Source organism: Euleptes europaea, chromosome 5, assembly GCF_029931775.1.
Source record: "Euleptes europaea isolate rEulEur1 chromosome 5, rEulEur1.hap1, whole genome shotgun sequence".
Classification (NCBI taxonomy): Eukaryota; Metazoa; Chordata; class Lepidosauria; order Squamata; family Sphaerodactylidae; genus Euleptes; species Euleptes europaea.
Genome location: NC_079316.1, coordinates 78,176,624 through 78,191,891, shown reverse-complemented (window position 1 = coordinate 78,191,891; position 15,268 = coordinate 78,176,624). Strand labels below are relative to the sequence as shown.

Genomic DNA, 15,268 nt, shown 5'->3' with positions numbered 1-15,268 from the left:
TAAGACACAAGAGGTTTTTAAAGATAACAAAATAAACAGGGAATTTTATTAAACAGTATTCACAAGATAGATTTTGAGGCAAGTCTGAATTGGAGAGAAAGCATAAAACTACACACACACACACACACAAGATTCACTTCAGAGAGAGAGCTTAGTTTAGATTTAGCTTAGATGTTATACAAGATGTCTTTAGTTTAGATGTTTCTCAAGTAAAGTTTCTTCAGTTCTTAAGTTACAAACTTAGTTCTGTTCCTCAGAACTCACACAGATTCCGTTTCACAGACTCTGTTCCCAGCCTAGCTATCAGGAAGGAAGAGACTTTCAATCTCTATTCCCAGAGAACAGCAGAAGTATGGGGATTTACCAAAATCCCTCTTCCAGTTCTCACTAAACTGCCCCATACCAGTGGCAGTAATCCTCCGCACCACCCTGCAACCAGAATAGCTCTGTCCCAGAGACTAATTCCCCTTTGTGACCTGAGAAAGGGCCCTTTTCCACCCAATCTGAATTCTGTCACTCCACAGGTTGTGTGTTCCACTAGCTTTGGGTACACCAAACCCTTAGGTTCACAGAGTTGTTCACACAACTCTCTCACGCCATTTACCAAGCTCTGAACCTTCTCTTTCTCTCAGAGCTCAGTGTCAGCTTTTTTGGCTCCAACCACTCTTGGTCTCTCAGTTTCTGCTGAAGATTAACCCCTTGTTCTTCACAGCCTGCGCCACCTAAAAAGCTGGTGCAGGAGTGCTGCTGTACTGGGAGGCATTCCCGGGGAGAAAGGGGTTTCGAAGCTGCCTAAAGGCAGCTCGGCCCCCCCGGAACGCCCTGGAAATGCCTCCTAGGAGTCCAGAGTGGGGACCTGTGCTGGGAGAACGCTGGCCAGAGGCCATGTTGGCATCTAAGGGCTGCTCTGCTGCTGAAGTCCAGGGAGTCCAGCGTAAGTGCCCCAAGGCTGGTGTCTGTGCCAGTTTGCACAGTGCAAGTGGCACCAATGCCAGCGTAGGGGTCATGCCTGCTCCTAAGAGCATTTGAGCCCCCCTTCAGGACTGCACTGTAACATAGCTACCCCCTGTGCAATCCACTAATAAAAGCTGTGAAATACCTGTAAAAAAATGTTTTAAAGATAGTTGTAGAGTGTGAACCAAAGTACCCCCAACAATGTGCAAGCATTTAAGTTCTTCAGAGGTCTTAATAAGCATGGGTGTTTAAAAACAAAAACAAAAAGGAAGGAAGGATCTTAAGGCCCTTTCTGCCTCCTATGTAGAATTCCTTGTAGATTTTGCTTTGAACTAACATCGCTACTTACAACCTTTGGTATTCACTGTTATCATGGAATCCTGATTCTAACTTGTTTCAAAGGCATTCATTTTAATTTTTTTTTTAAATTTCAGACTAGAAATATTAATACTCCATTGATGAGAAGACTTGCTAACATGAAGTTGAGCTTTGTGGAGATCATTTTGGACATTCTAGTTCTCATGAACATTGAGGAAAAAAAGAAAGAAGCAAGAGCAGATCAAATTGAGAAAGTTATTGAGGACTACGTACGATTTACACCAGAAACTGGTACTGTGGAGCAGGTAATTGCTTCTTCTGTTGTTTACTGTTCTAAGCAGATCTGCCCTACATATTTTCCTCTTTTCTGTCATGGGAACTTTAATTATTGTACTGCTATTTCTTATGAAAAGGTTTGTATGTGTCGCTTTAAATAAAAATACATTTTAATTTTTAAAAAAAGATAAATCAGCATATAGTCTTGTCTAATGGCCAGAACAAGGGCTAGTCAGGGATGGAGAATTTTTAATATTTGCAGCTTATTTTCAGCAAAATTATTGCACTAAATATTCTTGTATTCTGTTATGGCTTATTTGACATCCTCCTCAACTGGAATGTTTTTCCAGAACCAATGAAAAGTAATAATTCTATGTTTATTTCATGTATCTAGTAGAAACCTGACGAAAAACCGTGGCTTTTATTTGTTTTCTATGTTTTTATTACATTTGGAAATAATACAAACCGGGAAATTATTACAACTTTTCAGTCTCCCCCCCTCCCTCCCTCCCTCCCTCCCTCCCTTTCTCTCTCTCTCTCTCTCTCTCACACACACACACACACTGACACACACACTTTGCTTTCTATTCCTTTTATTAAGGGTGCTTCCCAGCAGTGGTGCCCATTGACTCGTTGGCTGACAGAAATGCCTTGAAGGATAGAGGCAAGTCCTTAGAGTCAGGAGTGGAGCGCAAATATTGAGAACCTGGGGGGAACAGTTCAAAGAATTTTAGTGAAGCCTCCGTCTCTAATTTCAAAAGTATTGCCTCATATGTAATATTGCAGGTGTCCATTATATTTTAAAGCGCTGATTTGATTTTATGTTTTCTGGGCGATAACAGACATGGCTAGCCTTAGGCCAAACTATTGGCCATAATGTCCAGGCTCAACTAACAAGTCTACAGAGTCTCTATATGGGCTGTCCTGATATCAAGGCCAAATACCTCCATCTCATGGGGAGATTTCTGCGTTTACTTTCTGACCGAAATCATCCCTTCTCTTCAGATATTCTTTGGTGTGAAAACACAGTGGTAAGAACATACTTTTACTAAATGTCATTAAGCCTCTGCAGGATAAATGATTTCAAGACGCTGTTCACTGCTTTCTATTGCTGATTTTTTTCCCTCAATTGTTACTTTATTGTTTCCTGTTTTGTGATTTTATGTGATCGTGCTGCTTATAGTGGATGTTGGTTTGAATTGGGTTGTTTGGAATGGATTTTGCCTTGGGCATTTTGTAGTGAAGACAGAATATGAATATTTCAGACAACCCAACAAGAAGTTTTCTTTGTCTTCTTGCTAGGATCATTATTAATCTTTAAACTGAGAGAGAGAAAGTGTATGGAATCTTGTAAACCGAAAGTGAGCCAAATTAGATGCGGCAGGGACACCTATCCCATTCACATATTAAGTGGGCTAAAAAGAGGATCTACCGTATTTTTGAAAGGGAGTGAGGGTGGGTGAAGAACTATACCCGTATCCTCTACCTTACCTCACTCTACCTCATTGCTTCAAGCACTTTCTTACTGGGCTGAGAACCAAGTGTGTCACACAATGCCTAGTAACTCAGTAAGTGGGGGTGGGGGTGGAAAGTTTTGCTACATCTAGTTTGGCCTTAAAAGGTAGTGCTACCAAAGGCTTTTTAGGTGTAGGGTGTTGTCCTGTTTCCCGCTCCCATTTTGTTTTAATGGAAGTTGGATTCCTTCCTTAACATCTATGGCTATTTATTCCTTGTAACCTAGAACTGGAGTCCAGCAACAGAGAGTGGATCTTTTGCTCGAGCACTGAAGAAGGCAGAGAGTTAGGGTTTCCAGCCTCCAGGAGGTATCCTGGCCAGGAACCATTATGCTGTATATATCATGAAACTAGCCTGTTTAGGCAGGAGGACTAGTATCTACCTAATAGGTGACTGTACCAACTAAAATTCTGTATGGCATAGATCAGTGATGGCGAACCTTTTAGAGACCGAGTGCCCAAACTGCAACCAAAAACCCACTTATTTATCGCCGAGTGCCAATGCGGCAATTTAACCTGAATACCACCCCCAGAGGGGGCCCAGAGGGAGAGGCTAGGGTTGCCAAGTTCCTCTTCACCATGAGTGGGAGGTTTTTTGGGGGGCGCCTGAGGAGGGTGGGGTTTGGGGAAGGACTTCAGTGCCATAGAGTCCAATTGCCAAAGTGGCAATTTTTTCCAGGGGAACTGATCTCTATTGGTTGGAGATCACCTGTAATAGCAGATCTCCAACTAGTACCTGGAGATTGGCAACTAGTTCCTTAGTGTTTTCTCTTTACATATTAAGACAAATGGAAAGGTGTTTGGAGGACAGCTTGTGGGCACTTCAAAGGTGGAATAGGACTGCACGCCGCTCCGCCCGCACAGACCCAGAGGGTGCCGGAGAAGCTGCTGGAGGGAAAGAAGGAAGGAAGGAAGGAAAGAAGGGAAGGGAGGGGGAAAGGGAAGGAAGGGAGGGAGAGAAAGAAAGAAAAAGAGAGAGAAAGGGAGAAAGAAATGGAGCAAGGGAGAGAAAGAAAAGGACAGAGGGAGACAGAAAAAGAAAGAGGCCATTTATGCATGGGAGGTTTTGCCTTGGATTTGCCACTCGGTGGGGCGCGGCGGCAGGCTTGTGAGAGGCGAGCAGGGTGGGGCAGAGGGCGCCTCCTTCGCACCCACCGACCAGCCATGCCCCTCCGCCCACACAGGCCCAGAGGGCGCCGGAGAAGCCGCCGGCCATGCCGAGTGTGAGCGCTCGGCTTCTGTTCCCCGCTCTCCCACCCACCTGGCCGGCCACGCACGCTCCAGCGGCGGCAATGGCGGCAGCTTCTGTGGGAGAGTCCGGGGGCCACCGCCAATGATGTCGGAGGTTCCCCACCCCTGGGCTACAGCCTCCCCCATCCGGGGTGGGGCAGAGCCGGAAAGGCCAGCGGCTTGGAGGAACCGTGCGTGCCGGCAGAAAGGGCTACGCGTGCCGGAAGTGGCACCCGTGCCATAGGTTCGCCAACATGGGCATAGATGATACAATAAAAATGACTATATGTATTTGAAGGGGAACTGATGAAGACATAAGAACAGAAACGGCCATCTTCCTCTTCAACCTGACATTTGTTGATAAACCAAGGAATATCGATCCTGTAACAAGACAAGATATTATTAGAATGCTGAACTAGACTTGTATGGACTAATCTTTATATATTCTTACCTTTGTAGATATGTATTCTTGTGATGCTATATAGTATGAATATATTTTCTAGTGAATTAATGTTGACTCTATGGAATAATTGTATTCTGATTTTGATTATAGATTGGGATAGTTTTGCACTTGATTTTCTGTGTGTATTTGGGTTTAACAGCAAGGTACACAGAAGTGTCTATTTTGATATAGCCTCCAGGTGGTAGCTGGAGATCTCCTGCTATTACAGCTGATCTCCAGCCAATAGAGATCAGTTCACCTGGAGAGAAACTGGCCACTTTGCCAATTGGACTGTATGGCATTGAAGTCCCTCCCCTCCCCAAACTCCACCCTCCTCCGGCTTGGCCCCCAAAACCTCCTGGTATTTCTCAACTTGGAGCTGGCAACCCAAAAGAGAGTGCGTGAGTGGAAGACGGAGGTGAGAGGGAACATGCAGACGTGCCAACAAGCTGTGTTCATGCCCTCCATTGACTTGTCATGAGGTTTGTCATCATGACATTTGAATGTGGCCATAGAAAAAACCACTATTAATAGTGGTGAGACCAAGGTTGTACCAATGTTCCTGGTTCTTGGCATGATACTACACTATTGAACTAACTGAAAGTAGTAGGCTCCTCCCTCAGACATACATTTTCAAATGCCACCTAAAGGCTCTGTTTTCCACAAGGATGCTCTACTGGGAAATGGAGGAACTTATCTCAGTGTTCATTGTTTGCCCTATTGTTTTTGTTTTTTTAAATAATGCACAGGAAGAAGCTAAAGGCAGCTCTGTGAAATCTGTCTCAGCAATACAAGCAACAAAATCAATTGATAGTAAAATGGGAGCTAGTACTTGTTCACTTTCTAAAAAACACCTTGATGAGTTCAAAAGAAAAGCTGTTGAATTAAAGGTTTGTGTGTAGATAATACTTTTTTTTACCAGAAGGAATTTCTAAGATTAAATCTTGCCACACTGACAGTGCTGTCCTAAACAACATTATACCGTTCTATTGAAGTCAATTAGCTTAGAACAGTGTAACACTTTCCTGGGAGTAAACCATTAAATAGTCCAGAATAGGATTCTGTGTAGGACTGCTTAGCATTGGTCTCTAAGAGTAAGAAACTGATTGGCACTCTGGTCTTAAATGTGTTTACTTGGAAATAATAGAGCTCATTCACATAGGACAGTGCTCCAGTGTTCTAGGAAGGGTTGCCAACCTCCAGGTACTAACTGGAGATCTCCTGCTATTACAACTGATCTCCAGCCGATAGAGATCAGTTCACCTGAAGAAAATGGCCGCCTTGGCAATTGGACTCTATGGCATTGAAGTCCCTCCCTTCCCTAAACCCTCCTCAGGCTGCGCCCCAAAAATCTCCAGGTATTTCCCAAACCAGAGTTGGCAACCCTATGCAGCAAGTTTTCATTGTGAGGCACATACCTGTGTGACTCCTTCCTAGGCTTTCCCCTCTAACTAATAAAAATAACTGCTTCCTTGGGCAACCTTAGTTCTAGTGTAAACTTTTACTGAGTGATGAGTGAGAAATTAGTTGCATAAATAAATGCTCCTGTGAGTCCAGAGTACTCCTTTACAGAGAGGACTGCCCCGCAGCATCTGTGCATAATTCATGCTCTGGCCTTGCCTTCTTTGCTAAGTGATAACTCTGCTGCATCTATGTGCTATGTATGATAGAACTGTGCAGTCATTTCCCAAACAAATACTTGGCAAAATTAACTGGTTCTCAAAGGAGGCTCCCTGTTGTGTCTTTGCATGAATCTCTGCTCTGGTCTTGCCTCCTTCCAATCAGGAGGGCCAAAAGTGTGACTCATGCAGAAAGGTATGGAACAAAGCTGCTCTGGTGGCAGAGCATTCTTACTCTTACACACTTGACGAGTAAATTTTGGGGGGATGTTGGAAACAAAATGCACCTTATGTTTTAATTTAGAAAAATGACGCCTCAGCTATCAGAACTTCAGGGAACATTGACTTTGGTCATTTTTGTATGGGTGTTTTACCTGAGGTTCATTGCTGGCTAGACCCACATTTTCCAGTTGAGAATCTCTGCACCAAGCTCTCTCCAAGCTCAAATCAAGTCCTGCCCCATTAAATGTTGCTTTGTAATTGACTTACTACACAGTGCTCACTGTGAGAGAAGATTCCCCACCCCAAAACCCAATTGCCGCATAAAAAAACATTTTGAGAACAAAAAACAAAAAATGGAGCAATCTGAAAGAAAGTGTGTGTGTGTGTGGGGGGGGGAGAAATCCAAGCCTCAGTTTTAAAACACCTTTTTTTGCTCAGAAAGAGCCCTGAGGAAGCAGGAAGCGTTTGAATCCCTGCCTCTTTAAACTCTGCTTTGTGATTGGCTGTGAGAGATGGCAATCTTCCTGTGGCCCATGGTTTGCCTTCTGCACAGAGATTTCAGCCGGGCTGAGCTCGGGAGAGAGAAGAGTCAGGTTAACAGAGGAGTGGGAAGACCCGGACATTGCGAGGGCTGGCAGCGAGGTCATTTCTAATGGACAGAAAACATGTGCAGAACTACAAGGAACAACTGAGTCAGACGGGGCGAACGTGAGTCCAATTACCCATGCATAAATGACCATAGGCAAATGACTTCCTAGTTTGTTTATGCATGGGTTGTTTATGCACCCTCCCAATTCTGTCTTGGTTGTTCCTTGGAGTTATGCATGAGTTTTCCCTCCATTAGAGATGACCATGCTGCCAGCACTCACAAATCCTGGACCTTCCCATTCCTCTGTTAACCCGATACTTCCCTCTCCCCTGAGCTCAGCCCATGCATAAGGCAAATCTCCATGCGTAAGGCAAAGTGCAGGACACGCAAGCTTAGTTTTGCTCACAGCCAATTTCAAAGCAGCATGTCCAGATGTGGGGATTCAAATACTTCCTGCTTCCTTGGAGCTTCTTTCTGAGCAGAAGAAAGACTTTTTAAAACCGAGGCTTGGATTTCTCCCCCTCCCTTCTTTTCAGATTGCTCTGTTTTTTTTTGTTTTTTGTTTTTGTTCTTAAAATGCTTTTTAGGGCTGTTGAAAAAAAAATTCAGTATAGTTCGGATTCGGCCGAATTCGGCCCGTCTGGGTTCGGGATATGCTGAAGTCCGAACTCCCCCGCTTCGGGTCCGTGCACTTCGGCGCGAATTCAAAGTTCGGGAAAAAAATTCGGCCGAATAAAGCCATTATAAACACAACCACGCCTTTCCGCGGCTCCAGGGGGGGCATTTTGGGGGGTGGAGGTCCCAAACTTTCAGTGAAGCTTCAAAGGACCCTTCTTGCAAGACCCCCCACGTTTTGTAAAGATTGGGTCAGGGGGGGCTGAGATATGGGCCCCGAAAGGGGTCCCCCCCACCCTTAATGTGCATCTCTGAGCAGAGCTTGCCGCCCACGCACAAAGCTCCCAGCCCCGACAAACAGCTGATGAGAGCAAGGGCGGGGCAGGTGCTAAGAAGTTTGCAAAGCAACACAACTGCAAAGCAACACCTTTGCAAACATGCAAAGGGCGGGGCAGGTGCTAAGAAGTTTGCAAAGCAACACAACTGCAAAGCAACACCTGACACCTGGGAGTTTGCAAACCATGGAAAAGGACAGAGGCAGCTAGCTATGCATAATGAGCAGAAGGGAGTGGAATTTCCCCTTTTGCATCGGACTCGGGACCAGGAAAATGCATTCTTTAAGTCACCATTTCAAAACCAGTTTTGAGCAAGCATCAAAATAGACCTAACCGATCTTATGAATGAGGGAAAACCTGAGGACAGCCCCCCCTCAAACCAGGGAGAGAGAGACTCCAGGGGGCACACACACCCCAGGCAGAATGGGCGAAAGCCCCCTTTGGCTTCCCCCCCACCCACAGAAACTGCTCTCTCCCCCCACACACACACACAGGAGAAAAATTATAGATTAAAGCCCCCAAAGGGGTCTTACTGTGGCTGTCTTCTGTTCCATCAGGAGGGGCTGGGAGGACTGGGTAATCCAATATGATTCTATTTAAGCACGGGAGGTTTGCCTTGGATTTGCCGCTCTGGAGATGCATACAAGATCGGGTGATCCATTCATCCCAATAGGGAAAAGGGGAAAGCCCATATCTCGGGACCCCCTGACCCAATGTTTACAAAAATTGGAGGGTCTCTTAAGAAGGCTTGTCTGAAGCTATGCTGAATGTTTGGGGGCTGCACCCCCAAAATTGCACCCCCTGCAGCCACAGAAAGAGAAAAGGGGGGAGCCCATATTTCTGCCCCCACTAAACCCATCTTTACAAAACTTGGGGGGTCTCTTAAGAAGGCTCGTCTGAAGCTATGCTGAAAGTTTGGGGGCTGCACCCCCCAAAAAGCGCCCCCTGCAGCCACGGAAATGGAAAAGGGGGGAGGGAAAAGGGGTGGAGCCCATATCTCGGGGGGCCCTGACCCAATGTTTACAAAGTTTGGGGGGTCTCTTAAGAAGGCTTGTCTGAAGCTCCTCTGAAAGTTTGGGGTCTCTACCCCCCAAAATGCACCCCCTGCAGCCACGGAAAGGAGCGAATGTGCACAAGCACCCCCCCACGAGGATTTCTCTCACTCTCTCTCTCTCCCCGGCCGGGCCGCGCAGCAGCTGATTCCTCCAGTACTCAATCCTGACTGATTGGCCAGAAGACCACCCAGCTTGGCCACCGATTGGCCGTGGGAAGAGAATGCTGCTTACTGACGGTTATACTGCTTACTGACGCCCCGAATTTGCCGAATTTATTCGTGAACTCCCGAACTCGCTGAATTCGGCTCCCCTGGTTTCCCGCCATTTTTTAGTTCGGTTCGTCCCGAACTAAAAACCACCGAATCAGGGGAAATTCGGCTGTTTTTCAGTTCAGGCCGAACTGAATCGACAGCCCTAATGCTTTTCTATGCGGCAATTGGGTTTAGGGGTGAGGGAACTTTTCTCACTACAGCCAACTATGAATTATGAAGCAGCCTTTCAAGGGGCGAGGATTCAAATATTTCCTGATTTAAGCTTGGAGACTGCTGGTGCATAGACTCCCAACAGGAAAGTGGGGTCCAGTGATCAACGGACCTCAGGTAAAACTCCCATTCATAAACAACCCTAGTGATCAATGCTGACCCTGGGCTCTGGTGGGAAAATGTGTTTCATGAACTGGTACTCCACAGATACCCTCTGTAACCTATGTGGCCACAAACATTCAATTAGACTTGTCAATTTTTTTTAGAGAATTCACCTCACCACAGTGATAACTATATTTTGGTGATATATGTATGCATTTTAACAGTGTTGGGTGCAAATTATTTGTATTTTTTATTATGCAGAAGAAACAGTATTGGACCCAGAAATACCTTTGTCAGTCAACTGAAGTTTTGCTACAGTGCATTAATGTTGCAATTAGTAACAACCTTATTGATGTCCTGGCTGCTGCTAGTTTAGAAATGGTGGAGTGTTTAGGAAAATTTGACCCAATTTCAGCAAGCCAGTTTTTGGCCCTTTATCAGGTAAGGCAACACCTGTTTTGACAACCTGTATAGTAAAATAATTAGTGAAATGAATACTAAATGAGGTCAAGATTTTAAAAATTCATGTGCACCGTTCCATCACTGAATTAAAACAAATGTTTGGTCTGATTGTTGTCGTTGTCATACAATGTAATGATTATTATTATTTAAGCATGTTTCATTTGGTGAATAACAGTAATGGAAACATTACTATTGCTAAGATAAAATAATGGTGATAGATTATAGATGTGTTATAAGCAAACTACCTTAGTTACTGGAATGTGTTTCATAAAGATAGCTGACCTCACAACTTTTACTTCCTGTTCTTTTAATGAAAAACTGTTTTATCTGTCTGTTTATGACACATGAGTAGGATCCAAAACACTGTGAGAGAAAGTTACTCCTCTCTCCCTGCCTTCTGCAGCTTTCCACATCATCCAAAAGCTGTTCTTTAGGGTTGGGGGGGATGTTCATTAACACAGCACAGAACCCAGTGTGGCGCTGTAATCTCAACGAGGAAATCCAGAGAAATCATAGACTCTTTTCCCTACCCTGCTAATGGCCAGTATTGCAGCACAAAAATTGGCAGAAGAACTACCTTTGTGCACAAAGAGAGGCTTTTCTCAGTGATAACTCTATTAAAGGGCCAAACTAGATGCTACATTTTTGGGTGAGTTGGGTCTGGATTCCCTGCCCCAACTGCCTTTCCCTGCAGCCACACAGCAGCTGCAGGAAATATTGTTTTAAAGAAGAAGAGTTGGTTTTTGTATGCTGACTTTCTCTACCTTTTAAGGAGAATCAAACCTGCTTACAATCTCCTTCCCTTCCCCTCCCCACAACAGATACCCTGTGAGGGAGGTGGTGCTGAGAGAGCTGTGACTAGCCCAAGTTTACCCAGCTGGCTTCATGTGTAGGAGTGGGGAAACAAATCCAGTTCACCAGATTAGCCCCCACCTCTCATGTGGAGGAGTGGAGAATCAAACCGGGTTCTCCAGAGTCCACCGCTCCAAACCACTGCTCTTAACCACTACACCACACTGGCTCTCTTAAAGATCAGAGGGAGTCCTTTACAGCTTGGAGTTTCAGTGTAGAGGGAGGAGGGCTTCTGCCCCCCCCCCCATGGTGTGTTTCAGAAACTGAAATGTCCCTAGCAGAGCACCATATGGAATATTCTGAGTGCATGCCCCTCCAAAAGTTATGTAAATGTCTCCCTGGCAGGGCAGTTTCAGCTTCTGAAAACTGGGAGGGGAAGGAGGCAGGAGCTCCTCTTTCTCCCCACGCTGGAGTTCCAAGCTGAAAAGTGCTCTCTCTGATCTTTAAAATAACGTTCCCTCCAGCAGCTGTGTGGCTGCAGGGAAAGTGAGTTGGGTCAGGGGAACTTAGACCCAACTAACCAAAAGAGGTAAAGTCTAGTTTGGCCCAAAGTCTGGTGTCGAGGTGAAAACAACAATATCCTACCAATAGTTAGGTGGTAGGTCTGCCTGCCATGCACTCAGCTTCTACTCCTCTCCACTAATCACACTGACACAAATCCCACTCAATTTCTAATTATTAGTAACAATTGTGCAGTATTATGCCTGCACTCCCGTCTTATGTGTTTGATTTCTTCCAGGTCCCATCTTTCCTAGGCCCTTCAGTTTGTCCTACCTCCCAAAGCATTTCAACCAATGGTAGCAGCCTGTTTCTGCTTGCCCAGTTCCCACCACCCAGAGACTCCAATTCTTCCCCCCCTCCCCACCACATTGACATCAGGGTAGATCAGCTAACCACTAGTAGTGGTGTAACTCTGCTTAGGATAGCATTGTTGGTTAACAAATATAAGTATCATTCTCTGGGCCCAGAAGAACGTTTCAGCGAACAAGACTGATGGCAAGATGATTCCCCGAAAGGTATAATATTAAGAAAGTCTGTTCATCATATTTTATTTTTAAAGCCTTTTCACTTGACTGAGGTTGTAAATAATAGTAGTATATGCGCTACTTTGTTTCACCCTCACTGATAGGACTTTTAGTGGCCGTCTGCTTTAAAACATTTGTCAAACTAGACTAATGTTAAAATATTACAGAGCTGTTCAGCATCGGTGATGATGAAAAATATCCTGTTGTCAGCTACCCAGAATACTAGCAGTTCACAACTGGCAGCGATGTTGCATCTGCAGCACCATCTAGAACAAAGAGGAGATACATCAAGCAGTCTCCATAAAAGTGTGGAGCAGAGATTAGCTGCTATCTCAAAGGTAATTGGATCAGTTAAAAACTGTAATTGTCCATTCAGTTAGGGATGGAAAACCAAATTGGATAAGAACACTTGTTGGGGGGTGTGTGGAGAGGGGTGCATATGGTAATTTATATTTCAGTCACTGCAGAATTATTCCAGTCTGAGTCCACTGGTTTTCATGGGTTTTGAGCATGGGATTACGCTGCTTGTCTCTTCCCCCACAAGTTATCATCATCTATATACTATTTCCTAAGTGTGCCCCCAGCCCATCTGCAGATATCTAAATCTGCAGATCGAGGCCACACTTGCACTAAACAGATATATCTGCACACTTGGGGGACCCCCTAGGTTTGCAGAAAAATCTAACATTTTTTAAAAATGAGGGGTTTAAATCCTCCCCCCAAATAAAAGAGCATTCTGTGCACAAGTGCAGAGAATATACTTACCTCAAGCGGCACCAGCCCAGGACCCACGCTGGGCCCAGCAGGAGCAGTGCTGCCCCCACCCCCCCGAGACAACAAGCCTGCAGCCCATCTGCTGGAAGGCAGGTGAGGAGAATAGCAAGGGTGGAGGGTTGATAGGTAAAGCTGGACAAGTGGGGGTGAGTGGAGCACCAAGGGTGGGGGAGTATGTGAGTAGAGCAGCAGAGGGGTGATTGAAGTGCCAATGATGGTGATAGGTGGGGAGAGCAATGAGGGTGGTGGATGAGTGGAGTTCTAAGACTGGGGGGTAGGTAGAGCAGCAAGGGTAGTGGGTGAGTGGAGTGCCACCAGTGGGGGGGTAGGTGGAGAGAGTTGCAATGGTGGTGGGTGAGTGGAGTGCCAAGGGTGGGTGATAGGTAGGGAGAGCAGGAAGGGGGACAAAAGAGATGGGGGTAGGTTGACACGTAAAGAGAATGGGAGAAAGGGAAATAGGGGTAGGTTGAAGGAGAAGGGGTAGAGTAAGAGAGAACCGGTGAGGGGGTAAAAGAGATGGGAGTAGGTTGACAGATAAGGAGAGTGGGAGAAAGAGGGGGAGGATTGTTAGAGAAGGAGGACGAGGGAAGGAAGTAAAGGAGGGGAGAGATGCGCCCTCTCTGCAGGTTTCTTACGGGTCCCTACTTGTATATTCTAATAGCCAAGTCAGCCAAATCTGAGGATATTTAAATCTGGTGACTGGAGCTGTGAACAGACAAGAACTATTTCTACAAACCTGAACAATGCCCAGGTTTGCAGAAAAATCTGAAATCTAAAAAAAAAAAAAGATACATCAGGGTTTTTTTAAAAACCCAAATCATAAAAGAAGCACCTGTAGCTTTAAGAAATGGATTCTCTCAGCAGCTGTTGCTAGGCAACCACAAGCATTCCAGGCTTCCTTTCTGAGAGTAAAAGACAGGGGGAGGGGCAGGGTTATTTCCATGGCTGTTTTGGCCTTCGAGGCAGGACTCATCGGGGCCAGTCCTAGCTGGGGTTGTCATCTCCAAGATGGGAAATTCCTGGAGATTTTGGGATGGAGTCTAAGGAGGGCAAGTTTTGGGTAGGGGAGAGGCCTCAGCTGGATATAATGCCATAGAGTCCACTCTCCAAAGCAGCCATTTTTTCAGGGGCAGGAAACAGTGCAAGAAAAGTGGGAAGTGAGGTGTCCCAAGTCCTTGAGGGTTCAATACCATGCAAGTGGGCCTGGCCCAGTGGCCAGCACCACACAACTGGGCTGTAATTTTCCTATGTAGAGGCTGCTGGAGGAGGAGAAGAAAAGCCGAAGACAGAGGGACAGATAAATGTAGGTTGGCTGTTGGCTGGGAAGGAGAGAAGGAAGCAGGAAAGGGGAAGAGGTTATGGGGGAGTTCAGAAAAAGGAAAGAGAAAATAGTGCGGGGAGGTAAACTGAGATGACTCCCATAAGTCCTTGCGGGTTCCCACTTGTATCTACATATATCTAAAAAAGAATTACTGCTAAATACCTGGTTCTTATTCCTGTGTAAATATTTCACTGATCAAATCAGCCACTAACAAAAGAATTAAAACAATCACAATGCTGTTTCTGCTTCCTATATTGTATTTAAATTTCTAACAAAGCAAATAGTAGAACCAACCATTAAAATTTTGAAATGTCATTTTAAAATATTCTGAAAAGTAATCCTGTTATTTGACTCATTTGTATAGGCATGGGGAAATCTCTGCATTTCGGCACAGCACTTTAATATCATGAATGAATTGCCACCAAATTTCCATGTAATCATTCTCCAGCATTCAGAAGACAGGTATGGATATAGTTGTCCATCATGTCTCTTTACTTTGTAATATCTATTTGAGAGGTCACTGGCTGAACCCCAGTGCAGACGTAACCGTGAGTAAGGTCATCTGCTTAACATATTATTTGGTATAACTTGCCCTCTTAACTAAGGAAGTGTATAGGGGCAAAGAGCAAAGTGAAACTAGATAAGTTTCTTCTCTATAGATAACTTGTGTATAATTGCATGCTACATTCCTACATTGCCTGCTTTTGTGGCTGGAGGGGGCAGTTATATTCAGTCCCATTGCTATGTGCAAACATTAGTAATAAAGAGCGGTCAAGCCATCCATCCATTGCAAGTTGCTCAAGCAGTCCCAATTCAGAAGGATCGTGTGTGCAGCTGGAAGTCAGATGCAACTGATTTAATCACACTGCTTTGTTGTTAGACTCCATTCCCCCCGCCCCGGGATCTGCTCGCAAGACCACTTTTGCTAGACAAGGGAGGAATTTGGCTAGCTTCCGCTGAATAAGCTGAATGCTAGAAAACAACTTTAATCATGGATTTAGCCAGCCATGTGGAAATACAATTCTAGATAGGTATTCTGCCATCTTAATGTGGCTTAGTCAAGACTTACTTTCTTGTGTCC

At 45.1% G+C, this 15,268-nt stretch overlaps 1 protein-coding gene across 1 annotated transcript in view; it reads left to right on the top strand.

Moving 5' to 3' along the window:
- Positions 1 to 15,268, top strand: part of CFAP46 (cilia and flagella associated protein 46) — a 138,385-nt gene that overhangs the window by 96,307 nt on the left and 26,810 nt on the right. Inside the window, exons 41-45 of the mRNA XM_056850480.1 lie at positions 1,389 to 1,577; positions 2,391 to 2,579; positions 10,015 to 10,194; positions 12,260 to 12,430; positions 14,552 to 14,649. Of these exons, the coding sequence (XP_056706458.1) occupies positions 1,389 to 1,577; positions 2,391 to 2,579; positions 10,015 to 10,194; positions 12,260 to 12,430; positions 14,552 to 14,649 (827 nt within the window). The remainder of the gene's footprint in view (positions 1 to 1,388; positions 1,578 to 2,390; positions 2,580 to 10,014; positions 10,195 to 12,259; positions 12,431 to 14,551; positions 14,650 to 15,268) is intronic.